General features: G+C 41.0%; 1 protein-coding gene across 8 annotated transcripts in view; it reads right to left on the bottom strand.

Moving 5' to 3' along the window:
* Positions 1–27,605, bottom strand: part of LOC105030177 (butyrophilin subfamily 3 member A1) — a 145,624-nt gene that overhangs the window by 12,902 nt on the left and 105,117 nt on the right. For 4 of the 8 annotated variants that reach the window (XM_034291113.1, XM_034291119.1, XM_034291114.1 and 1 more), the window contains exons 1-8: positions 16,343–16,534; positions 15,671–15,730; positions 15,025–15,378; positions 1,861–2,022; positions 1,483–1,614; positions 1,249–1,362; positions 952–981; positions 768–788 (exon numbers count right to left, since the gene is read on the bottom strand). The exons of 1 other annotated variant lie outside the window; for it this stretch is intronic. In XM_034291113.1, the coding sequence (XP_034147004.1) occupies positions 768–788; positions 952–981; positions 1,249–1,362; positions 1,483–1,614; positions 1,861–2,022; positions 15,025–15,378; positions 15,671–15,730; positions 16,343–16,415 (946 nt within the window). In that variant the 5' untranslated portion in view covers positions 16,416–16,534. Of the gene's footprint in view, positions 1–767; positions 789–951; positions 982–1,248; positions 1,363–1,482; positions 1,615–1,860; positions 2,023–15,024; positions 15,379–15,670; positions 15,731–16,342; positions 16,539–27,605 lie in introns of those variants that run through there. 3 more of the 8 variants (XM_034291115.1, XM_034291117.1, XM_034291116.1) reach the window with 2 other exon arrangements.

Raw genomic sequence — 27,605 nt, 5'->3', positions numbered from 1 at the left:
ACATGAGCTTTTAGCCCACATCTGAAGAGTACCAGGCTTGAAACACCCGTTGCTGTCCGTGTCCAAATTCCTCCTGGTTGTGTTGCAAATCAAGACGATACCTGACGATTTCAGCTGCCACTGTGCTGACACCTCCCCCTCCCCTGTGTTGTCCCTGTCCTTGTCCATCTGGTCATGCTGGACTAAGTTTAAATAGACTCTGGACTCAGCCCACATGCATTTATTAATTATTACAATTTGTACTCTTAATATGTTCACCCGGCACAGCCAGAAGAGGACTGGTCACCCATCTGAGCCTGGGTCCTCTCTAGGTTTCTTCCTAAATTTCGGCCTTCTTAGGGAGTTTTTCCTACCCACTGAAATTCACCACTACTATTGTTTGCTCCTTGAGATTTCAGTCTGGGTGTTTTGTAAAAGCACTTTGTGACAACTGCTGATGTAAAAAGGGCTTTGTAAATACATTTGATTGATTGATTGATTGATTACAGTTGGATGCACATGGGGCCTTGTAGCCGCAGACCAGTCAGGGTGCCCATGCTGACTCCTCTCCACTGCCAAAAGCTGCTACAAGGGGCCCGTGAGCATCAGAACTGGACCATGGAGCAATGGAAAAAGGTGGCCTGGTCTGATGAATCACGTTTTCTTTATTGATTTCTCAAAAATTGTTTTTTTCCTGCTCTATACTCTCTGTAGGAATTAGACTGGATTTTACCATCATAATTATTTTATATTACTGAAGTATTATTTTTAAATATAGCAAACATTACCTTTTATTAGTCTTTTTGTCTCTGTTGAAAGACATAGAGGAAGAGTATTATAAAAGGTGTATTGAGGACAAATGGGAACCTCTTAAACTTGCATTGTATTGTCATAACATGTTTAGGATCAATGAAATTATAAGTTAAGTGTATAGAGATAAATATCCCATATTTGATCAAAATAAACAATTACCTGCTACATTCAATCCTTGGTCTATTTGACCTAAAATAAACAACACATCACAAAATAATGTCCATGCATTCTGCTATATCTTAACACATGTCAGTTTTAGTTTATTTATCACATAGATCAGATTAAATAGATTACCTTTGTGTTTTCTGTATTTATGTAATGAAGAGCACTTAAAATGTATATTTTGTACATGTTATAGACAATACTTTTTTGAACTAATTTCTCTATAGGGTTGTTATTTCATACTATATTCATGTTATGATTCATCATAAAATACTGTTTGTGAGTTCCATATACCTTTTCGTTTGAACACAATGATGAAGCACAGAGCACAGATGATGATGACCAGAAACAATACTGGCAGGACAACCAACAGGACCTGATTCACAGTGAAACCTTTTTTGTAATCTCCTGCAAACAGACAGTTAACATGGGTCACATGACACTAATGCTCTTATAAGACACACAACTACGACATCTAATAGCAGTGAAATCACAGAAATTAAAATAGAAAAAAAAACTGACACTCACCACCAGGTAAAACTGGCAGAATCCTGCCCTCTGTCTTCCACTCGTCAGACAGAAAGACAATACAGGAGAGCCAATCAGATTCAGAGGGAGAAAACAGCAGCCAACTACTGACACTCACCAACCCCTGAGAATCTGATACAGAGAGAGAGAAGGGGTATTGGAATCCTCAAAGACAACCACTCAAAGAGATTTGGCAGATAATTTTTACCCTATTTCCATACAAAAAGCCACATATCTATTTAATTGTTTAGAGAATATAATTTAATTATTAAAATTGATCTACTATTTTCAATTAAAATGGATCTAATACATCCCCCGTGTAGGCATGTTCACACAATAGGTATACCTCATCAGTAATGAGATGGTAAATGTGATTACCAGTGGTGTTTTGTACTTCTTGTCCATTAGTGATTTCGGTCCCCTCTTTGTTTCTCCAGGTGACTTTAGGTTGTGGTGACCAGCCCTCTGAAGAACAGGTAACATTCACCTGACCTCCTCCTCTTGCTTCAGCTACAGAGATTACTGGTTGACTACCTATTACTATTGGAAAGTGCAGGTGAAACAAACCGTCGGGGAGAGTGGGGGTAAATGTTTTTGATTGTCAAAGTAACTTTTTCGTGTCAGGGTTAATGACTGTGAAATCAAAGCAAATGTATCCAGATATAAAAAAAGATATTATACCTGTTAGTGAATTTCCACTGATTAAAGACATACATTGTTTTGCTAAAATTTGACCTGTATTGCTAAGCTTGGCACTTTTTTTAGTACACTTCTCAAAGAAATTAAGAGAACACATAATGATCATAGTTTAAACCAAGTCAATTAAACTTCAGGGATATTAATTTGTCCAGTTAGGAAGTATAAGAGATTATTAATCAATGTCACCTGTTTGGGTGCAAATTAAAGTGACAAAAGGTGCACTGGAGAGGCAAAAGCAAAACAACCCCCAAAAGGGAATGCTTTTTCAAGTGGTGGCAGAAGACTTATTGCTCTCTCAGATAAGAGCCAGTCCACACTGAGCACATGTGACAGACATGAAAGAGTCTAGAGACGGTGTGTTGAATGTTATGCTACCTGTAACATCATCCAGCACGAATGGTTTGGCGGTGGGTCAGTGATGGTCTGGGCCATACAGTTGTTGTCTACGACGGGCCACGGAGGGTCTTAACGGAGCCGGCTACAGTTATTACTATGTCGCCACGAAGTGTCAGCGTGGACTTATCAAGCTGCATCCTCGCGCCTCGCGCTTGACCTACTTTTGACGACGGTCACACACAGACCCGGTGCAATGGTCAAGTACAGTTACACTTACGGACATTGATGAAGGACTGTGAGTATTAACCTATTATTATACAGTCTACAGTACAGCAATAAGGCGAGCAAGGGATGAATGGCTTCTTGGACTGAACATTTTATAATCACCTGATCAGCTAGGAGAGCAACAAATAAACTGTTTGCTGCATCTATTCTCATGCCTGCATGCATCCACATGGACTCTTTCTACAAAGGTTTATAAATGCAAAGTCTCCCAAAAATATCCATGTGTCCGCTTCTAAGTCGACCTCCGTTGACATTTCTTGCACTTTGGATTTAAGAACTTGATAACTGTGTTTATTGTGGAATCGACATTTACAGTTATTTCATTGTCTATATGTAAATTCATATGTGCTAGCCATTTCAAACTGATGGTTTGATATTCTATGTTTATGCTGTTCATTACAAGGGTTTAATCATATCTGACTTTAGAGTTTAAAACATTTTGGTTAATAATGTCAGTCAGGTAATGAGAGAGAGGCAAAGGAGCAGATGGCTGGTAATCAGTATGAAGTCCAAGACTTACAGAGTGAAGCCCACATGGTGGTAGACACATCAGAGAAACGATGTTTGAAGGAAACAAATTAAGCTAAACAATAAAGTCTAACTGATCTCCAAGGCAAGCCTAATAAGGATGACAACGCCCCTGAAGGTACTAGATGCTCTAAATGCACACGCAATTCTACAGAGAAAATGTGTGCGCTTCAATATGAAGAGGCCAAGAAAGGAGAGAAAAGACATGCTCTCCATGTACGAGAAGTGGAAGCTCCACACTCGCAAGACGAGAGATCAACTAAAGACTAATGTGCCAGAGAGCCAGCTCTGGCCTCTTATTGAAGAACTTAAGAAAGATAAAGAGGATATAATGAATATCTATTGTGAAATTGGAAATCTCACCACACCCTACACCGACATAAGAAGAAGAGTTGATACGTGTGAATCTGTGACCAAAGAAATCACCAACATTGCCTACAACAGAGCTATAGATGAGGAAGGCGAGTTTAATGAGCAGAAAGAAAGACACCGCCTTCATGAACTGCTCCGCCATGACCATGCAAAGTCTGTCTATGGATCCGCCGCTTCCTCGATTAGCCATAGCCAGTCTGACCACGCCTCCATATCTTCGGACATGACAGCAAAACGCCCGGATGTAGCAGCTGAACTAGCAGTAAAAGAAGCAACTTATCAGATGCTGCTAGAGGAAGAAAGGCAAAAGGAATTGATAAGAGAGTTAGAGGAACAAAAACATAAGGCTCTAGAGGCACAAAGGCATGAGTTGGAGCGATTGCTGGCAGAGAAAGAGATACGAGCAGCTCAAGCCAAGTTGAAGATCTATGATAAGGAGCCAGAACGCAAAGATGCTGACTATGTCAAAAGGGAAAGGAACATGGAAGAAAAGAACGTTCCTGTAACTGCAGTGCCCCTCTCATAAGTTGCATCGCCCTGTCTTACAAACATTCCCTCTCTTGCTCAAATCTTTCAAGACAACATACCCTTTAATAAGCTTCCTGTACCTTAGCCATTTGTCTTCAATGGCGATCCCATACAATTCATTGAATGGAAGGCAACATTTACTTATTGACCAAAGGGTAATCACACCAGCTGAAAAACTATACTACCTAAAAAAATAAGTTGGTGGCCCAGCATGCCAGGTTTTAGATGGCACCTTCTCCTGAAATGACAATGAAGCCTACCAAGACGCCTGGAACAAGCTAAATCGTCACATTGGCCAGCCATTCGCCATCCAGAGAGCCTTCATAGAGAAGCTCATCAACTGGCCAAGAATTTCACCAAAGGATGCTGAAGGACTCAGATGCTTCTCAGATTTTCTGAATGCCTGTCAAGATGTCATGCCTCATTAAATGACTGTGAAGAGAACTGAAGTTGAGATTGCTTGCAATCCAATTACGTCCTTTCATGCTCTTCATCCATTAGACACTAGCACTGAGAAGAGAAACCTCAGAGACATGAAGAAAAACAAGGCCAGTGTTCTTACCACTCAAACAGTCACTGACATTGACAAGCACAAGTCAGAACTGAGGAAGGTTAAGACTCCAGGTATCCTTTGTCAAGATAATAGACACCAGCTGAACGCATGCTCCAAGTTCACTGAGATGGTGTTGGTTGAGCGAAGTAATTACATTAAGGAGAAGAAACTCTGCTATGGATTCCTGAAACCAGGTCAAAGCTTGAGAGAATGCCGTCATCGTCACTTCTGTGACCACTGTAAAGGAAAGCATCCTACAGCCCTCCATGATGACAACTATAAAAGGGAAAGGTCTACACCAGAACCAGAGACAAATCAAGGTGCTGCTGCAACGTCGCTCAGTGTAGCAGGCAAAGGCGCATCTAGCACATCCATGGTGATACCAGTCTGGGTTTCATCTAAAAATGATCCTACAGCTGAGAAACTTGTCTATGCGCTACTCAACACCCAAAGCGATACTACATTCATTGACCAGCAAGTGAGTGACGGTCTTAATGCTGACAAGTATCCTGTGGAACTGAAGGTGCTGACTATGAGTGGTAAGGATACAGTTCTCACAAGCAAGAGTCTTTCTGGCCTTCGTGTTAGAGGATACAGTTCTGCAATCCAAGTCAATCTTTCGGTCGCCTACACAAAAGACTGCATACCCGTTAACTCTCCATACAAGTCTGTCTTTGTCCGTGGTGGCTTCTGCAACTCTACCCAATCTCCACTCGTTCCTGTGCACATCATCTCCTTTCATGATTACAATATCTCCAACTTGTAAGTTTCTTCTTGGAGCGTGCCAGCGTTGTTAGCAAGGTATTCCTTTCGCCAGCGACTCCAAAACTGTTCTGTGAGGTATTGAACATGTCTCCACCTTTTCTTACCATACACATCTTCTCTGACAAATTCACCTGGAGGAGGTAAGGCTTGGACATATTTAATTGTCAGAGGATGATTAGGGGTGAGTGGTTCAAGGCTATGCGGGTCACTGAGGTTGTTAACAGTCAGAGGACGACTGTTGACTATAGCCATAGCTTCATAGATAAAGGCCCGTAGCGAAGAGTCATTTAGTCTACCAGAAGAAGGGGCAAGTGTAGACCTTAGAATGCTTCTCACTGTCCTAATTTGTCTTTCCCACACACCTCCTGCATGGCTGGAATGGGGTGCATTCATACTGAAGTCACACTGCTTCTCGGCAAGAAATACAGCCAGACTTCCCCTTCCTTTAGAGCTTCTCTGAGTTCATGTCTTCAAGCATCTCAATATGAATGGCACGGGAGCTAAGACAAGTGAAAAGACTGTACCTCTTGTTCTCCTTTCGTCCTTGTTTCGAATCTATTAGGCGCTGCGCCTGATTTCATTAATGGTAAGACACTTACCTTGATGTTTCATCTGTTCGTGGTGATAAGCAATAATCATCCTTGTGATGTGATGATGTTTGGGGATGATTGCAGGGTGCTTGATGAAGTTGGGAAGAGAGGAGTTGCGCAGCCTCCCTCCCACACTGAGGACACCGTCTTTGTGGAGAAAAGGGTCTTGTGACTGGCGCCACAAACCCAAGAGGATCGTTCAGAAAAGCCACTGTAGATAAAATCCTGCTTCGTGTTGCAGGCTGCTCCTTGAGGCTTACGTTAAGCCAAAAGCGGTCTGATTCCACATCCCATTGAATACTGAGAGTTCTCTCAAGTGGCAAATCATCAAAAGCAAGGTCCATATCTTTCATGCTGGTTGCTCGTTCGGAGGGAGGTATGCTCTCTAATAAATCTCTGTCATTAGATACAAACTTGTGTTGTTGGAGAAAACTCATGGCGCAGAGTTTGCGAGCTTCTTTGGCTAGCTGAATAGCATCTATAGTGTTTTCAACACTTATGAGCCTATCGTCTGCATAAAAGTCCCACATGACAAATCGTGAGTCTTGAGTGTAGATGTTGCGATTCTCTTTAGCTAGATATTTCAGCCCATACTTTGCACATCCCGGAGAGGAAGTTGCATCGAACAGATGCACTTTCATATGAAACTCGCTGGGCGGTGTGTTCAAGTCTCCTTGCTTCCACCAAAAAAATCGCAGGTAGTTGCGATCAGATTCGTCCACATAAAACTGATGGGACATCTTCTCAATGTCGCGCATCAAAGCAACAAGGTATTTTCGGAAACAGATGAGAACTCCACTTAAGATCCGACTTGGTGACAGGAAGCTTGGTAAGAAAGGGGAGCGTCTCCACAAGGTATCCGAAGTTGAGCACCCTGTCCAGAAGCTTGTCCTGTTGTTGGAGACTAGCTAAATCTGCTCCCTCTCCCCATAGCGCATAATATTACATTGTTACAAAGATTTCAAACTTTGGCATAAGTGTTTGTGCTCTTATACAGGCTCAGGGAAGGATGCCTTATGCAGACTGTGTATCATTATATTATTCACTCATGTTTGGTGGGAGTGTAACTGACTCAAAGGAAAGTGTATTATTATTTTTTTTGTTAGTTTCCTCCATTCATATTATGAGTCCCTTATTTTGGCACCTCTTAGCAGAACGGTAATCTTGCATCTAAAAGGGGGACTAGTTTGTAGAGACGCACGCTCGGAAGTAAGGAGGAAAAACACATATGAAATCATATAAAGCGCAAAAGGGATAATTAAGCACCTAGCTGGATCGGGAACAAGGTATTGTGTGTTTGATTTGTTAAATTTTTATGTTCAGAAATATGGAGTTTAAACTATTCCACTGTGAAGTGTTTAAATGTGTTGTTATTTCTTTGCTATACAAAGTCATGCTAACATTAGCTTTTCAGCATTGTGAATACTGATACAGGTAACGTCACAGAAATGTTTACGAATGGTCATAGGTGCGGTTAATGTGGCCTTCGGGTAATGTTTACATTTGTAAGAGCTAATTTTGTTATTTCTCTGTCCTGTAGCTCTTACGGTGTTTCATGAAGAGAGGTGTGAGGAAAGAGAAAGTAAATTTTTTTCAGAACAAGGCTGAGGGCTGAACGTAAATAAAGGCTTCTGGAAACATCAGTACGCTTCACCATTGTCTGGCTAGGGGTTTGCTATTGTAAGAGCTTGACCCGCATCGATACCGACGACTTGGTGTCTACGACGGGCCACCGAGGGTCTTTTCTCTGTTCTTACACCAGCAGGCTCAGGAACAGTTTCTTCCCATCTACTGTAACCCTGCTGAACTCTGTGACCCATCATTAACTATGCCCACTCTTTGTACTACTGGACTCTGTCACTGCCTAACAAGACTGATAAGGAGGTTTTGAGTTGTCTACAGGTACGTGTCATTGCAGCTATTCCTGTATTTCATTTGCACATGCCGACTTGCACCTTAAACTTGCCCTCATGGCACATGTAGAACTGTCACTGTACTTGTATTTTCTATTGTTACATGCACATGTCAACCTCAGGAACCTCATTGCTGCCATCCCTGCATTTCAGTTGCACATGCTACCCTACTCCGATAATTTGCCCCGATTGCAAATTCAGAATGCCACTGAGAATTGTCACTTGTACCCACACAACTATTTATCCCATATACTGTACATTATACTTAATACTTCTAAATAAATGTTCTGTACATTAGTAAATGTTTCCATTGCACATTTAGAATTGCCATATGTGTAACATCTGCTCTGCGTGGCTCAGCGGCTCCCCTTCCTCACGGTGTACCAACCACCAACAGGAGAGTGATGGCAGGAAGCACCTGTTTCCAATCACTGTTTAGTGTGTTTATATTCTGTTGTTCACTCACCACACCTCACAGATTATTATTTGTCTGTCGTGGCCATGTTGGTGCATTTTGTTTACCCATTTCAAAAAGACCATAAAGCAAGACTAATTGCAAGACGTTTTGTTTCTTGTCTCACTATTACACACCTGTTGCACTCGCACCATCACAATATGTAATGCATTTGCATTAATTACACATCTATACATGTCACTTGAGCATACACTTATATATAATTTGGGAACGGGCATGTTTGGAAGTACCGCCGCCGGGACGCCTAACTTTTCTGCCTCAAATTGTACGAAGTATTGTATTTTTTTTTGTTATAAGCATTTTATATATGTGCAGAAAGATTAGAATCCCGTTAATCTAACTGCAGTATACAATTTGAAGTAGCTATTACAGCGACTAACTCCTATCCAAGTGTTTGAGTATAGTCAACATACACACAACATTTTTTCAAAGGCACCAGGTTCGCTAGTTTGGTGTCTGATGGTAAATTATGTACTTACAATGAGCCGTCTTCTTCTGATGTCTTATCTTAATGGTCCCAGAGATATAGCAAAGCATTGTTTTGTTTGATAAAATCTGTTTTTATAATCGAAAACGATTAATGTTCTTTACAGTGTTGTAGAACGAAATCCAACTCGAAGCAAAACTATTTATGATATTCAAAACTTTACTAGGTTTTAACATAGTAATAATTGGTATTTCTGAAAAGAAGAGTCTCTAGCAAGTAACCAGACATAGTTTGTCCTTCGCACCACGTCAGCAAAGACATGTAGTCTGGCACCGATCACGTACAAGCTTTTGTCTTTGGTAGCATTTATCTCCCTTAAATGACGACCAATGGATTTGAAACAAGCTGTGAGAGCACACAAGCCACATTTTATGGCAATTGTTGAACGATCATCGTTAGGCGCAAACACAGGACACACCAACAGTGTGCACCACCCCAAACTCCTAAGTAGAAAAGCAACATAGGAGACCAATTTGGACTAGATATTTTGAAGAAATCATGGACAGTGAGTCAAGCAACTTGGTGAGTACAATAAGATAGATTATCCAAGACATACAATATTTTAGCATTAGCATATTGGGCTATGTTAGGCTATGTCGATTTTCTAAAAGTGTTTTACAGCCAATTGGGTCATGTCATTATAGTAGATTTCAGTTCATAATGTCCTTATATGTAACCAATTGTCTATGTGATTTGGCAACGACATGTGACTGTTTCTTATTCATCCCCATATTTCCCCCTGAATCCCCAACAGTGATTCAGGAGGTCTCCCACCTCACTGTGACGCCATCATCTGGCTGGCCATTTCAGAGCTTTCCCAGAAGTCGACATGTCTCCCCCTTCTTTCTCCTATTACCTTCTACTCTTTTCCTTTCTAATCCTGCCAACTGTTTGCTTACTATCTATGTGTGTAAGGAGGCATAGATACCACATATGATCTAACGTCATACATGGTGATATAACACATGAAGCAAACACCACATATGATGTTAGATCCCCACATATGAAGCAAACAACACATGTGATGTTAAGCCGCGTTTCCACCCAAAAGTACCTAGAACTTTGAGTCCCAGGAACTGCTATTCAAGGAACTAAAGGGTTCCTTCAGCTCATTGTGGTGTGCGTTTCCACTGCGGTCTAATGACCCGCGAAGATTAAGCTTATTGGTTTGCAAATGTAGTTATTGTGTCAACAGTGGAAGAGACGAGCAGTAGAAGCAAAGCGGATTCAAAATCCCTGAAATGCTAGTCGAGTTGCAATACAAATAAAGTGTACAGATTTTATGAGTTATCGCAGAGATTGACCATGAGAAGACAGATGAGACGGATTCGTGTTATCGCGTACAAAAAAAGAGAATGGTAAGATTTTTTATAGTAGGTCTATATACTTTTTAGTAAATCACAATTGGGAATAATGTTACTGTAAACTACATTGACTTGTTATTGGCACCTTTTTGTGTGTTTCAGATATGCAAGTACTATAGAATGCGTTGTGTTTCTCCATCTGTTTGGGTACACAAATGGTGGGAAACCGTGGTTTCAACTTACAACGAGGCCTAGTGGATAAAGAATTTAAGGACACGTTTCTGTACCTGTGCCGCCGATTACAACCATAACTGGGGTGACATGACATCGCCGTCGTGTACCCATTCAAAAAAGGTGAAGTACGGTGGAAACCTGCAACCAACAGGATCATTTCTCATTTGGAGTTGGCATTACTACGGTGTGTCACTGTACACAATTTCTGCAAACATTGAGATTTAATAAATATTTTAGCATTGAGACAGTGTGTGTAAGTTCTTCTGTTTTCAGATGTACACAAACAGCCACTATACACATGTATTTGGTTCCACAACTATTTATTTATCTGCAAAAATGTAGGTGCAAAACAGAGAGAACTGTAAAGCAGCAGCAATATGGGTAGTATTATTGAACATTTAGATATGGCAGTTACATAAGTAAACTAGCAGCAATTGGTAGTATTATTGAATATTATAGATACATGAGTGTAATATGCTTATGAAAGGTGGCATAGCACAACTTCAACTTCAACTACGTAGTGAAAATTATACAAATATAGCAAGAAAATAAAGCAATAATATACATAACACTGTACATGGTTAATATACCTAACACAGTTTCTTCTGCCTGAGACTCCAGGAATGCCAACTCTCTTCTCCTTATCACTCTTTACGTGGCTCTCCTCAACCTGACTCTTTCCTCAGCATAGCAGATGTACACTCACCTAAAGGATTATTAGGAACACCATACTAATACTGTGTTTGACCCCCTTTCGCCTTCAGAACTGCCTTAATTCTACGTGGCATTGATTCAACAAGGTGCTGAAAGCATTCTTTAGAAATGTTGGCCCATATTGATAGGATAGCATCTTGCAGTTGATGGAGATTTGTGGGATGCACATCCAGGGCACGAAGCTCCCGTTCCACCACATCCCAAAGATGCTCTATTGGGTTGAGATCTGGTGACTGAGGGGGCCATTTCAGTACAGTGAACTCATTGTCTTGTTCAAGAAACCAATTTGAAATGATTCGAGCTTTGTGACGTGGTGCATTATCCTGCTGGAAGTAGCCATCAGAGGATGGGTACATGGTGTTCATAAAGGGATGGACATGGTCAGAAACAATGCTCAGGTAGGCTGTGGCATTTAAATGATGCCCAATTGGCACTAAGGGGCCTAAAGTGTGCCAAGAAAACATCCCCCACACCATTACACCACCACCACCAGCCTGCACAGTGGTAACAAGGCATGATGGATCCATGTTCTCATTCTGTTTACGTCAAATTCAGACTCTACCATCTGAATGTCTCAACAGAAATCGAGACTCATCAGACCAGGCAACATTCTTCCAGTCTTCAACTGTCCAATTTTGGTGAGCTCGTGCAAATTGTAGCCTCTTTTTCCTATTTGTAGTGGAGATGAGTGGTACCCGGTGGGGTCTTCTGCTGTTGTAGCCCATCGGCCTCAAGGTTGTGCGTGTTGTGGCATCACAAATGCTTTGCTGCATACCTCGGTTGTAACGAGTGGTTATTTCAGTCAAAGTTGCTCTTCTATCAGCTTGAATCAGTCGGCCCATTCTCCTCTGACCTCTAGCATCAACAAGGCATTTTCGCCCACAGGACTGCTGCATACTGGATGTTTTTTCCTTTTCACACCATTCTTTGTAAACCCTAGAAATGGTTGCGCGTGAAAATCCCAGTAACTGAGCAGATTGTGAAATACTCAGACTGGCCCGTCTGGCACCAACAACCATGCCACGCTCAGAATTGCTTAAATCACCTTTCTTTCCCAATCTGACATTCAGTTTGGAGTTCAGGAGATTGTCTTGACCAGGACCACACCCCTAAATGCATTGAAGCAACTGCCATGTGACTGGTTGATTAGATAATTGCATTAATGAGAAATTGAACAGGTGTTCCTAATAATCCTTTAGGTGAGTGTATATACTGGTCCTGCTGCTCCTGTCCTCACTGCAGGACGGCCCGGTTAGCGTCGTTCATGTCCCTCAGCGCTTCAAGGAAGTCTGTCTCTTTTCTAAGAAGAAAAATAAACAAACACACCATAGTAAATTTTAAATATACCAACACATTCCAGCAGTTTTGAAAAATATATTGTACTGAGTAATCATTTGATCATGTATTTAATGTTTAGTGATTATTAGATATATACGAATGTTAACTAGCATGTCATTAATGATCATTTCCGAAATTCCAGTGGAAATATTACTATTTTCAGCTAGTTGGTTAGCGACGTGGCTATAAAATACGACCCACATTATCGGCCACCGTCCTCTGTTATCAGCCACCTTACTATTTTGTTCAATTGCGTTTTATTCCCACTTTATTTGTGTTACAAATGCCTGATCACAGTTTTACTTATGTGTTTACTGGAAAGTTTTACCTACCTCTTATGCCTTCTGATGAAGAAGGATCACTGATAGATCACTGATAATAACCTATTTCCATACATTACATTTTTTAAGTATTTAACTCCATACACCACTATAAAAAAATAGGGGGTGGCCAATAATAGGGGGACGTTAGCTAGGCTAAATTGATGTTCCCGTAGCTAACATTGGTTTTTGTCTAGAGGAACAATAGCATGACAAATAATAACATGACTTGTATACAAATATCCTGACTTTTCAATAACATAACCTTATAGCATTTAACATGCATCATGTAAAACATTGTGATTTACCTTAAACCAACTGGTTATCCAGTTTCTGTCTCTTCCACCACGGCTTCCAAAAAAGCAGCAGCTGAGTCAATCGTTGCTGCAGCGCCATAGAAGGCCGACCTGTGACCCAGCAACGCATGTAGACAGTCAAACTATTTGCTCCGCCATTCAGAACCATTTCTCTTATTGTGATCCTCAATCTTCTTGTAATCTTGTTTTCACATTTTAAGCTTCTCCTGGCACTGTTTCCCGATGTGAATCATGTTCAGCTCACCAAACTTGTAGGATATTTTCATGTACACGTTATCATTACGAATCGCCGTTTCCAATTCTTGCTAGATTTGGTCATCAGCATAAACACTCAATAAGGCCTGGACTTCATCGTCGGTCCATCTGTCGCTCGATTTCCTCTCCTTTATATGTTCTTTTATTTATTTTTTGTAAGCAAAATAAACTCCTTTAATAACTCCTGTACATTTACTCCGCTGAGAACATTTAAAAAAGGGCGGTGGAAAACTTCTGTGAATAAACGCTACTACTAATGGACCAATCAGAACTTTTCAGCACTGCAAGCCCCACCCCAAAAGTTCTGTTACTCTTGGAGAGTCCTACCTCCGGAGCAGGGACTGTTTTGGGGGTATAATGCAGTTCCTGGTTGCTGGTTCTAGTCCCTGGTTCCTGCAGTGTAAACACAGCGAATTCCTGGAAAAGTTCCTAGTTCCTGGGTATAGTTCCTGCGGTGGAAACGCTGTTTTAGATCATTGGATCCGCCTCCTGTTAGGACCTTTATGAAGGGACGTTCATTTTCCATCATGTATAACATTCCTGGGAGTGTGTAACCATTATTTTAATCACCTTTGCACTGTTGTATGTTATGTGTAGGTATAAACTTGAAAATTCATAATGTGGCCAATATGTAAAGGACACTTTGGCCTTGCTTTACAAATGAGTAAGTAGATCACTGAATTGTATATCAAATGGCCTGAACCTGTACCCAGATCCTGCTGACATCTAGTGGATCAAGTGGAAAGTTCCTCCAGATTCCTAATCCATGTTTGGCCTTCCCCACTGCAATTCAAACACGATGAGGAATTTTGTTTTTTACCAAAAAATACGTTTTTGGTTTGTTTTATCTTCTGCCAAATCGATTGGGTTATACTTTACTGCATTCATTTATTATTTTTACAAAGTTTTTGCCCTTGACCTAACAGGTTTTAATACTTGTACATTTTCTGCCCTTCTCTATTTGCACTTCTGGTTAGATGCATTTCGTTGTACCGTACGTATACTTGTTCAATGACAATAAAGTTGAATCTAATCTAATCATCCAGACCTGATGTGTGATTTCAGTGTTCCTTTAAATTTTTTGAGTATTGATTGGTCAAAAAAGGATTGGTGAATTTACCACCAGATGGCTGAACATATCTCTTGACTAGTATCAACTAACCCCTACCCAGAGGCAAGTTGAGCCAATGAACCACTTTTTTTGAACAACCATATTTTCAAGCCCCATTGTCATTGGTGCATTATTGTCATTTCACCTGACAGGATGTCCAGAAATAATGGTAATTGTATGGCAAATGTAACAGAGAATTCTGTGATAATCACCAACCATACAAAGACTTTGAGATGACAGTTACAACACTGTTACCAACAAAGTGTAAAATGTAAATAATTGTACTATTATCTATTCAATATAGGGATTACATTTTTTACACATTATTGCATTCTGTTTTTATCTCAATTTATGCAGCGTCCCAAATGTTTTGGAAACGCTGTTGTACTTCACAAAACTATTATTGGAGGCCACTTACCACTCACTGCCAGTACCACACAGGTCTTTTCATACCAATTATTATTGTTAATGTAGCACACAAACTCCCCACTATCTTCCAGAGTGACCCTCTCCAGTCTCAGGGACGCAATCCCCCTCTCCAGTCCCCCAGTTAGAGACACTCTGCCCTTGAATCGCGGGTCCATGATGGCTTCCTGGATCTTGTGATCCTTGTACCACAAGGTGGGTTTGTTAACTTCATCAAACCGATACCACTTCACCTCAAATGGTTCGATGTTGAATGTCGGTGAGACTTGACAGAGTAGAGAGATGGAGGAGCCTGACTTGGACGAGATTGGGCCATCAGGGACATTTAGGGTGAATGTCTCTGGGACTATGGAAGAAAAAAAAAGAGGAAGAGAGGAAGAGAGAGTAACATATTTACTTATAATGGCCCATTTCACAGACAGAGGTTAAACCTAGTCTAGGAAAAAAGAAAACTAAGTTAGGCTTGAGTTTTCAGTCATAGACAAGCCTTAATCTTTGTCCGCTAAACCAGCCCAAACTGTCTGCCTCCAGTGTTCCAGACTAGCCTTAATCTGTGTCCGGAAAACTGTTGCCTAGTTTTAAAGGTAAAATGTGGAGGAGAACTATTGTTGTAATTTGTTTAGTGTTAACATTCTCACCTGGTTGAGCTGGGATGGGAACAGTGAGGACTGCCACTGACAGGAGAGTAAGACCCAGCCCTGCATAAAAGATCAACATCACCATGGTATTTTTAAGCCTGTAAAATTAGAGGTAGTACATGTATTTTTTTTGTTGTACATATATAATGAACTGAATTGAGAGTTAAGTAAGGACCTGGTTTTCTCTAAGATCTTATTATGTAAATTAGGTTAGTTACCTACAATCCATGTTATGTCAACTGTTAACCTAATGAAACACATTAACAGATGAAAGCTGAACTTTGAAAAGTTGAGACATTGGTTTTACACTTTTACTACAACTGATATGTTTCCAATCAGGAGATATTTTCACAGATTCAGGAGAAAGAAAAGAGAATACATGCCTACACAAAATAACCATGTTTACAAAATTAAAAATATATTGAAAAAAACAAAATGTACTCTTGACTGTAATGAAAACAACAACTATAACAATTCCATGAGGGGCAATATAACTTTTGATAGATGCAATGGACAAAACAAGTGAAGAGTTGCGATAAATAGGAGTAGCATAACTCGTAAATGAAAGGAACACTAGTTGAACAATGTGTATCCCTTCAATTTGTTCTAGGTAATTAAGTTAGTTGTTTTAACATAAGTCACACAATAAGTTAAAGGAATGTGTAAGCCTACCTGAATGCATCTCTTTTAATTCTAGAACAGTTTCAAAAAATCTCAAGGACCTGGAATCTTCTGACGCTTTCATAACACTTTGATATATTTCAAATACACATATTTCTTCTGCATTTAAAATATGATAAACGGCAGCAAAGCAAATACAATATTTTGAAAGAACGAAGGTTACAGCGGTCAACACTCCTTAATGCCTTTGTTCTTTCACTTTCACACAGCCATCGGTAACTGATTGACTAAAGATCTGTCTTGTTTTTCCAGTCAAACTAGACACTCAAACGTTTGCTATATCATATGGATCTGGTATTTTCTCCAGAGACTACACACATTTCCTGGTGTTGTGAGATCTAACAATCCGTGAAGCACGACAGTAAAATAATTCTGTGATCCACCAAACCTGTTATGTTCTAATTAGAAAGACAACACTATTAATTATTCTTTCTGTTCCTTCTATCCCAGGTCCAAGGTCATGTACACAGGGGACACCTGATATGGAATCTACAATGTGTCTTGTAGTGACAGTCCGACAACCCAACTAATAAAAACAGACAGCTGACATTCACAAACTCAAACATGTTGGTGACTACATTATTCTTGTTTTTTCTTAATTCCTTCTATCTTTTGTCCAAGATCACAGATCTGAACACACACACAATTCTATCATTTAGAAAAAACACCATTTAACCACATGGAAAATACAATAAGCACATTGTAAATAATATTACACATCAGTTCAGAACCATCCTAATAAATTGACAAAAACACGCACAGATACTTGATAATGATGAAATGCCTGAGACCAGCTGAGTATAAGAGGATTCTATATCTAGAGATAAGAACAGCGTGCTATCAGGCTCTCAACTATTTCTCTCTTTGGATTGGTGGATGTGTCTCATTATATGAGGGAGTGTTTTGACATCAAACATCACAATTCAACAGACAGTAAGACACTGAGGAAGCCTCATGAATAGGCAAAGGCCGTCTCAAATTTCAACAGGGATATTTAAAGCATATATTTTACTATCCTTAAAGTAACATGTAGACCACATTATTTCATCACATTCTTTTCATTTGACAACACTGAAGAAATTACACTTTCTTCAATGTAAAGTAGTTAGTGTACAGCTTGTATAACAGCGTAAATGTGCTGTCCACACAAAATAACTCAACACACAGCCATTCATGCCTAAACCGCTGGCAATAAAAGTGAGTACACCCCTAAGTGAAAATGTCCAAATTGGGCCCAATTAGCCATTTTCCCTCCCCAGTGTTATGTGACTCGTTAGTGTTACAAGGTCTCAGGTGTGAATAAGGAAGCAGGTGTGTTAAATTTGGTGTTATCGCTCTCACACTCCCTGATACTGGTCAATGGAAGTTCAACATGGCACCTCATGGCAAAGAACTCTCTGAGCATCTGAAAAAAATTATTGTTGCTCTACATAAAGAAAGCCTAGGCTATAAGAAGACCCTGAAACTGAGCTGCAGTACGGTGACCAAGACCATACAGCAGTTTAACAGGACAGGTTCCACTCAGAACAGGCCTCGCCATGGTCAACCAAAGCAGTTGAGTGCTCATGCTCAGCGTCATATCCAGAGGTTGTCTTTGGGAAATAAATGTATGAAGGCTACCAGCATTGCTGCAGAGGTTGAAGGGGTGGGGGGTCAGCTTGTCAGTTCTCAGACCAATCACCACACACTGCATCAAATTGGTCTGCATGGCTGTTGTCCCAGAAGGAAGCCTCTTCTAAAGACTATGAAACCCCGCAAACAGTTTGCTTAAGGCAAGCAGACAAAGGACATGGATTACTGGAACCATGTCCTGTGGTCTGATGAGATTCAGATGGTGTCAAGCGTGTGTGGCGGCAACCAGGTGAGGAGTACAAAGACAATTGTATCTTGCCTACAGTCAAGCATGGTGCTGGGAGTGTCATGGTCTGGGGCTGCTTGAGTGCTGCCGGCACTGGGGAGCTACAGTTCATTGAAGGAACTATGAATGCTAACATGTACTGTGACATACTGAAGCAGAGCATGATCCCCTCCCTTCGGAGACTGGGCCGTAGGGCAGTATTCCAACATGATAACGACCCCAAACAAAGCTCCAAGACGACCACTGCCTTGCTACAGAAGCTGAAGGTAAAGGTGATGGACTGGCCAAGCATGTCTCCAGACCTAAACCCTATTGAGCATCTGTGGGTCATCCTCAAACAGAAGGAGGAGGAGCAAAAGGGCTATAACATCCACCAGCTCCGTGATGTCATCATGGAGGAGTGTAAGAGGACACCAGTGGCAACCTGTGAAGCCCCGGTGAACTCCATGCCCAAGAGGGTTAAAGCAGTGATGGAAAATAATGGTGGCCACTCAAAATACTGACACTTTGGGCCCAATTTGGACATTTTCACTTAGGGGTGTACTCACAGGCTAAACCAAAGACTTGATGAAACTGTGGTGTGAATTTAGTTTTAATTTTGAATCCAATGCTACGGATAATTAACTGGTATGTATCACAGCTGAGAAGGAAGCAATCAAAAAATGTGTGTGTGTCAAGAAATGACTTCTTCTGGCAATAGACTTCTTAACACAACATACCATTGCCATATTCAATATATGCTCACATCAGGGGAGGATATCTGCTTAAGAACAAATCATTAATATAGCCGTGGTCAAAGAAAGCATGTGATTGATCTTTGTACTTCCTGGATCTTAGAACTGTTGATGACAAGACAAGGATTAGATAGGAAATGGACTTGGAAACCAAGGGTGGGGGGGTTGACAAAAATAGACAATGATCTATCTATGGTCAGGAATAATTTGTCTCTGTCAATAATTCTATTGAGATGTTGACATGAAGTCCTGTATATGTATATACAGTTGTGCTCAAACGTTTGCATACCCTTGGAGAATTGGTAATGTATGTACCATTTGTAAAGAAAACATGAGTGAGCAGGCAAAACACTTGTTTCTTATGGGATTCACATTCAAATGTAGGTTCTAACAAAATGGCACAATCATAAAACAAAACATGGCAAGAAAGAAAAAAATTAACTGACCCCTGTTCAAGAGTCTACATACCCTTAGTTCTTAATACTGTATATTGCTCACTTTAGCATCAAAGACAGCATTCAGTCTATTGTAATAGTTGTCTATGAGTACCCGGATTCTTGCAAGTGGTATTGCTGCCCATTCATCTTGGCAAAATGTCTCCAGGCCATGCAAAGTCTTTGGTCATCTTGCATGAACTGCACGTTTGAGATCTCCCCAGAATGGCTCGATGATATTAAGGTCAGGAGACTGTGATGGCCACTCCAGAACCTTCACCTTTTTCTGCTGTAACCACTGGTTACATCTTTCTCCTGAGGTTATCTGTGGGTTTTTCCTTTGTATCCCAAACAATTCCTCTGGCAGTTTTGGCTAAAATCTTTGTTGATCTACCTGACCTTGACTTGGTATCAAGAGATCCCTGAATTTTCCACTTAATAAGTGATTGAACAGTACTGACTGGCATTTGCAAGGCTTTGGAAATCTTTTTATATCCTTTTCCATCTTTATAAAGTTCCATTACGTTGTTAGGCAAGTTTTTTGACAGTTTTTTTCTGCTCCTCATGGCTCAGTATCTCGCCTGCTCAGTGCATCAATGTGAGAGCTAACAAACTCATTGACTATTTATACACAGACACTAATAGCAATTTAAAAAGTCGCAGGTGTGGGAAATTCATCTTTAATTGCAATTTTCACCTGTGTGTGTCACCTTGTGACATTCAAGGGTATGTAAACTTTTGATCAGGTCATTTGGGGCAATTTCTGTTATCAATATGATTTAAAAAGGAGCCAAACAACTATGTGGTACTAAATGGCTTCGTATGATCATTCTCCTTAAATAAAATTTAATAAAATGGCATGATCAGTCATTTTTTCAACATCAATCCCAAATGTTCACAATTTCTGCCAGGGTATGCAAACTTATGAGCACAACTGTATTTATATAAATCAACCTATATGCCAAAGGATAGTTCAGTCTGCTAAACATGTACAACTTCCAGTGGCTTTGTGATGTTATGTTTAGGGTGAGCAAGAAATATGAATACAGCTTTTTAGATTTTATTACCAAAAGGTAGTATTGGAGACTGAACACAACAGATTGAAACAATTGCTGTATTTATTTACTTGTGTTTTTTACTCAGTGGGACCAAATGGAAGGACAGTTGGGAGCCTTTATCCTGCCTTTCACCTCCTGGCTCCAGCATTTAGCTAATTTTGTGAAAATGTTTTATGTAGGTTTTTCTCCTCTCTGAATTTGCCATATCTAACTCCCCTTTGACCTTTTATCATCAGAAACCCCTCAGTAGGTGCGGGATGGCCGAACATTGATCCCATGCTTCCTCCAAGCATGTGTCACCATCACTTCTTATCACACTGCTCTTTCAACACAGAAGCCTTGAGTTGATACTTGGTGATTGAATTTAAACACTGTCAAACCACACACAAGGATTCTCTAAAGAGCGATATGACAAGGTACCCATGCCCAACTACTCACCCGTCCATCCCTGGCAATGCTGTGCCCATACTAGCCGTGGACAGCAGTACCTTGTGGCTTGTGTATGTTGGCACATGTGAATTCAGTCATGGCTGTATAGTTGATGAATGTGTAGCTTCCCATGCGTATATCAACCAACAGCTTCCGTGGTGCAGGAGCACTGTGATAAGAATCATACAGTTGGTGAAGCATCCTTGGAGGAGGCATATGATCAATCTTCAACCATGACACACTTGCTGGAGTTGCCTACAAGGTCAAATGGTAATTGGATATGACACAAGATGAATATAATATAATTTCAATAAATAAAATATTACATTAATGTGTTGTTCATTTTCAGTTTATTAACATGCGCACACATCTAACTCTACAGTTTGTTATAATTATTTTAATCATCAAATTATATCATAATACTCTAAGCTTATTCAGTACAGCAAATATGAAATATTCTCTTGGATAAGTTGCAGATTTGAAAACAACACTTGAATAAAGTAAGATAATGGATAAGAAAGTAATTATCTGCACAATTTTCTATAAACACTGGAATGGGTTCTAGAACAAATGCACCTGGTTGTAGACACAGCAGGGGACGCTGTTCTGTGGGGGTGCTTTCAGGACGAGTGTAATGGAGGAGCGAAGAAAAGTAGGTGGTGTAACGTGGAAACGTGTGCATTCACGTTTTATTTTGTATTTATGTTACCGTTATTTTACCAGGCAAGTTGACTGTGAACGTATTCTCTTTTGCAGCAACAGCCTGGGGAGTAACGGGGAGATGAAAGGGGACAAATTGAGCCCATTGAAAACGTTCAATTAAGCAAGCTAGTACGGAGCAGAGCTCGAATATGGAGATCCCAGAAATAGATAATGATAATGATAACTGTTGACCGAAATGTTAACCTTGTTCATCAAATTTTGGATAATGTGCCTGCGATGCGTAGGAGGAATGTTGAATATATTCTTAATAGAATGCACAAGTGTAATGATTTAACTTCATGGAATTCAAATGGTGAATTCATTTTCAAAGGAGAGATAATCCAGGGTTTCACACCTGTTGGATCTGGTTAAAAATGTGACAGCAACCAATAAAATTGCTGACGATAGAAGGCCATTGGGGTGGGGGGTGTTTTTAGAGGACATGGCATGTCTGAACATGCCTTTTACAACTATTCCAAATGAGCTTGTAAGACGTAAAATCTATTTGTATAAACAAACGTCTGGCTACACAATGGATGATTTAGCCACCAGCAACCAAAGCTTTCTTTGTTACCGCTACCAAGGACCCCACAAAATGGCTTCCATTTTAATGTGTTTTTTTTAATGCTTTTTCATCATTTGTGATTCATTGTCAAAGTGTATGTTTTACCTTGAATTGTTGTATGAAAAATGTAAACATTGGTGTGGTTTTACAAATGGTTTTATTTTTGAATAATAAAGTTGAAATACACATGATTTACTTTTCTATTTATTCAACATGACACAAATTAAACGATTCACAAGATTGAGCATGCTGAATGCAATTAAATATTTGCTTATCACGCTTACTCTGGTACTGGTAATCTTAGCTACAAACTTTGAGACTAGGGCATCATTTTCTTGTAAATCATGAATATAAAAGGAGATAGCATCTTTATAACTCAGACCTCTTGTCATTAGATAGAGAAAGAACACACAATGTTGTCCACATGTGGTTGAAACTATGTTCTGTACTTGTTTTGGACTGTATTCTACATTCTCACAGGTTTGCAGAAAGGCACTGATTGACTTGGGAAAATATGTAAAATCCGGGGGGTTTCCAAAACTGTCATAAAACCTTCCAATGCCATCATCCGTTATGTAAATAGCCAGCCAGTGCTCCCCAGGGTGATTGCTTGGGTGTGTATTAACAATCATCATTGATGCAACATCTCGGGCTGGTCCACTAGGTAGTTGATCGCTTGCCAGCACACCATAGGAATGGGTCCTAGATGAAAATTGGTTCACCACACTGGTCAACTCTGCGGTATTCATTTCCACACCGTTTTCCTAATAGTAGTCAACCATGACTTGTCGCTGGTTTGACACTTCGATAATGGAGTCAAAGATCCTGTTAGCCAAGGTGCAAAAAAAGTCAATTTCCGCCTAAAATGATGTACCCAAATCTAAATGCTTGTAGCTCATGAGCTGAGTATAGTAGAAACATTTATTTGGTACCATTTGAAAGGAGACACTCTGTAGTTTGCAGGAATTATAAATTAATGCAGGAAAGTATAACACAATAGATTTGGCAGAAGATTTTTTTATCATCATGTTTGAAATGCAGTGGGAAGGCCATGCATTGAGATAGGAGGCTGGAGACACTTCAAGTATTGTCCCTTAGAAGGCAGGAGACTGTAGGTAAAGTTTTAGGCAGCTACATTGAATGACCAAAGAGCTGCAGAATATTCTGTAAGAGGACTCCCAAGTGTCCTTCCCGAGTGTCCCCAAATCTACCCAAGTGGCCAAATTGGATAAATGATTAAATTCCAAGCATATGACAACAGAGATTATTCAAAAATACAAGTGTAATTACAAATAAGGTTTACACACTCCCAGAAATGTCATACATGGTGGATCATTAGTTTCTCTTCATAAAGGTACTGACAGGAGGCCCGACGAGAACGCTGATCCAATGCCCCCCAAAATAAGTGAACTATTTACAATAAGGGCTAAGTTAGAAGCCAACACTGATCTAATGTCAAAAGTGCAAACAGCAAACCACAGCAAACAAAAAGTGAAAAAAAAACTTTGTACACATTGAGTGTCCAGATCACCCAAGTCAACCCTCTACATAATGTTATGCTGCTGATGCCAAGTACCATAAAAGTATCTTTCTGTTGTAAAGCACAGGGTGACACCACAAGTTGTGCAGGTAATAGGTGACTTTTTATGGCACAGGGTACAACGACGCCTTCCAACTGTACCCTTTTGGCCTTGAGGCACATTCAGGTCTGCAACCAGATACTTTGGTATGTGCGTGCCACTGGAGGCAGGTCCTGGGGCAGGAGTGCTAGAGGAGGCAGGAGTGCTAGAGGAGCACAATCCCCATGTAAATGACCAGTGATATGTAGGAGTACATGTCATTGATGGAAATGGTCTTCCATGCCTCTTTTTTTCCAGCTTGCTTTTTAGTCCCATACTTGTTGGTGTTCGACACCAGCGTCGCAAGAACAGAGGTAGTAATAAACAGCTGGAACAGATGGAGGGGGCTGTATGTCCCAGTCATGTCCAGCTGAGGTCCAGGCTGCCTTTTAGGCCTGAATGTGGGTGGACGTGGCTCCACATCCTCCTCCAGTACTGTGTGCCAACGGTCCTCTCCCTCAGTGGAGGTGTCAGCTGGTGCACTGGCCCGTCTTTGTCTCTGGGCTGGTCTCTTCACACCTCTGGATGGCCGGACGGGGGTAGGTGTGGATGACCTCGGACCTGGAGTGATTTTGGAGACAAAAGGTGTGCTTGTTGTAGAGCCAGAAACAATGGCAGATGTAGATGCTCCTGAAGTAGTGAGGGCAGGACTGCTTGATTGTGGTTGTCTCTTTGCAGCCGGCTCCCAGAGATCATCCGAGTCTGAGTCGCTTCCACTGTTAAAAAAATAAAATACATTTAGATTTGACTAGAATTACATATGGGGACAAATACTACAATTATATATTGGGACAACAACATGTTATAGCCATATAACAAATGTGTGTGTGTATATATATATATATATATATATATATATATATATATATATATATATATATATATATATATATATATATATATATATATATATTCTAATTTAAACTTTATTTAAACAAGGCATGCAGACTGAGACTAAGATCTCTTTTAAAACTGGGCCCAAAACAGGACAGAAAAAACCCCAGACAAAACAAGACGCTCACATATAGCACAGGACAAAGAACAGTTCTTTCAATCTGTATTTATATAACTTTTAATATGAAAGTTTAGCTGAAATATATATTTGTGTATGTGTTTATTTGTACTGTAATTGTATATTTGTAATATATACATATTACTACACTTACTACCCAAATAAAAATATTTTTCAGGTGTACACAAGCATATACACGTACACACATACATATGAACATACATATAAAGAACAATAATTTATTTTACTCACCAATCTAAAACGGGATCCTTTCCTTCCAAGAACAATTCTTCCTCGAAAGAATCAAAACTTTGTTCACTAAGAGAGTCCTCGTCTACGGTCACTCTCTCGCTGAATCTCCTCAAAAATCTCCTCCAAGTTTGTGTACTTGGTCTTGGATTTCGCTTCCCCACTTTTAGGAGCCATGTTCAAATTCGAAATGTTTAAAATTATCGAAATAACAAGAAGAAGTAACTACTAAGTACTAGCAACAATGTGCGTAACGAAAATACTAGCGCGCTCTGATGCTCTCTCAATTCGAAATGATGCAGGGGTGTCCGGTTGAGCACACGTCTAGATTCCAGCCCATTCTTCCCACAGTGCACATTCCCACATCACAAGAAAGGCCAGCTCATTGGCTATCTAGCTAGCTATGTTTCAAATTAATTGGTCGTCATTGGAGGAAGTTATTGTCCTTCAAGTTTGTCTTGGTCCATCTTATTGGTGCGTAACGTGAGGCGCGCTACTAGGGTTTACTGAGGTATTGCGCAGCCAATTCGCTGTGTAGAATCTCGGAATAAGGCTAGTTATCTTCCTGAGTGTCTAATCATTACAGACATACCAAATGTCACGGGGAAAATACTTGTTTTATGGTCTGGATAGCATGAATAGTTTTGTTGCATGTTGATCGAGTCATTTTTCATTCTGTGACGCATGGATACTATGAAAATTAAAACGGATTTTACCAAGCAAAAATATGCTTCCCGTCCTCTCTGGGAACAGAGGGATAAGAAATCTGTGGAGGTTCAGTAATGTAAGTACAATATTTTCCGTGATACATGAAAAATGAAACCGAGTGCCTACAGTAAAGTATTTTGTTCTTGTTGACTGTCCTGAAACAATTGCACCGTGTTTGGTCGTCGTAATAGCTTTTTTAAATTGAATATTATAATTAGTTTAACGAGATTCCAAGCTTTCTGGCGATATAAGACATGCCTATGCCAAAAAAATAATAATTTTACGAATCGTCGCAGTTTTTACCACATGCCGCAAATGAGTCTGAACCAGTACGGTTCCAGTATGGTTCAGGATAAACAACCAAATGAATTGTGTGGGGTAGTGGTTGTCTGAACCTCATCTCAAGTCGTGCATTCCCTGACTTGATCAAGGATAGGTGCTGACCACATTGTTAGTCCGGCGCGCAGTTGAATGCATAAAGGGCATAGCCGTGTAAGACATCAGACCTGTCACTAGCCAAGGCTTGGTCCATTAGGTGTTTTCCTGAAGCTAAGGCCAGTTGGTAAAATTCACGCACTGCTGACCCTGTTGTGTAATTTGGTTGGAATGGTTTGCTAGGAAATTGCTGACCATCTACATACATAGCCATCATCATCATCATCATCATCACTTTCTTCCGCTTATCCGGGGCCGGGTCGCGGGGGCAGCAGTCTAAGCAGGGATGCCCAGACTTCCCTCTCCCCAGACACTTCCTCCAGCTCTTCCGGGGGGACACCGAGGCGTTCCCAGGCCAGCCGGGAGACATAGTCCCTCCAGCGTGTCCTAGGTCTTCCCCGGGGTCTCCTCCCGGTGGGACGGGACCGGAACACCTTCCCAGGAAGGCGCTCCGGAGGCATCCGAAACAGATGCCCAAGCCACCTCAGCTGACCCCTCTCGATGTGGAGGAGCAGCAGCTCTACTCTGAGCTCCTCCCGGGTGACCGAGCTTCTCACCCTATCTCTAAGGGATCGCCCAGCCACCCTGCGGAGAAAGCTCATTTCGGCCGCCTGTATCCGGGATCTTGTCCTTTCGGTCATGACCCAAAGCTCATGACCATAGGTGAGAGTAGGAACGTAGATTGACTGGTAAATCGAGAGCTTCGCCTTGCGGCTCAGCTCTTTCTTCACCACGACAGACCGATACATCGACCGCATTACTGCAGAAGCTGCACCGATCCGTTCCATCCTTCCCTCACTCGTGAACAGGACCCCTAGATACTTAAACTCCTCCACTTGAGGCAGGCACTCTCCACCAACCTGAAGTGGGCAAGCCACCCTTTTCCGACTGAGGACCATGGCCTCGGATTTGGAGGTACTGATTTTCATCCCCACCGCTTCACACTCGGCTGCAAACCGTCCAAGTGCATGCTGAAGGTCCTGGCTTGAAGGGGCCAACACGACAACATCATCCGCAAAGAACAGAGACGAAATCGTGTGGTCCCCAAACCTGACACCCTCCGGCCCCTGGCTGCGCCTAGAAATTCTGTCCATAAAAATTACGAACAGAACCGGTGACAAAGGGCAGCCCTGCCGGAGTCCAACATGCACAGGGAACAAGTCTGACTTACTGCCGGCAATGCGGACCAAGCTCCTGCTTCGGTCGTACAGGGACCTGACAGCCCTTAGCAAAGGACCCAGGACCCCATATTCCCGAAGCACCCTCCACAGGATGCCGCGAGGGACACAGTCGAATGCCTTCTCCAAATCCACAAAACACATGTGGATTGGTTGGGCAAACTCCCATGAACCCTCCATCACCCTGTAGAGGGTATAGAGCTGGTCCAGTGTTCCACGGCCTGGACAAAAACCACACTGTTCCTCCTGAATCCGAGGTTCTACTATCAGCCG

This window comes from Esox lucius, chromosome 25, assembly GCF_011004845.1.
Source record: "Esox lucius isolate fEsoLuc1 chromosome 25, fEsoLuc1.pri, whole genome shotgun sequence".
Lineage (NCBI taxonomy): Eukaryota > Metazoa > Chordata > Actinopteri > Esociformes > Esocidae > Esox > Esox lucius.
The sequence above is the reverse complement of the archived record's forward strand: the minus strand, read 5'-3'. Positions and strand labels throughout refer to the sequence as shown.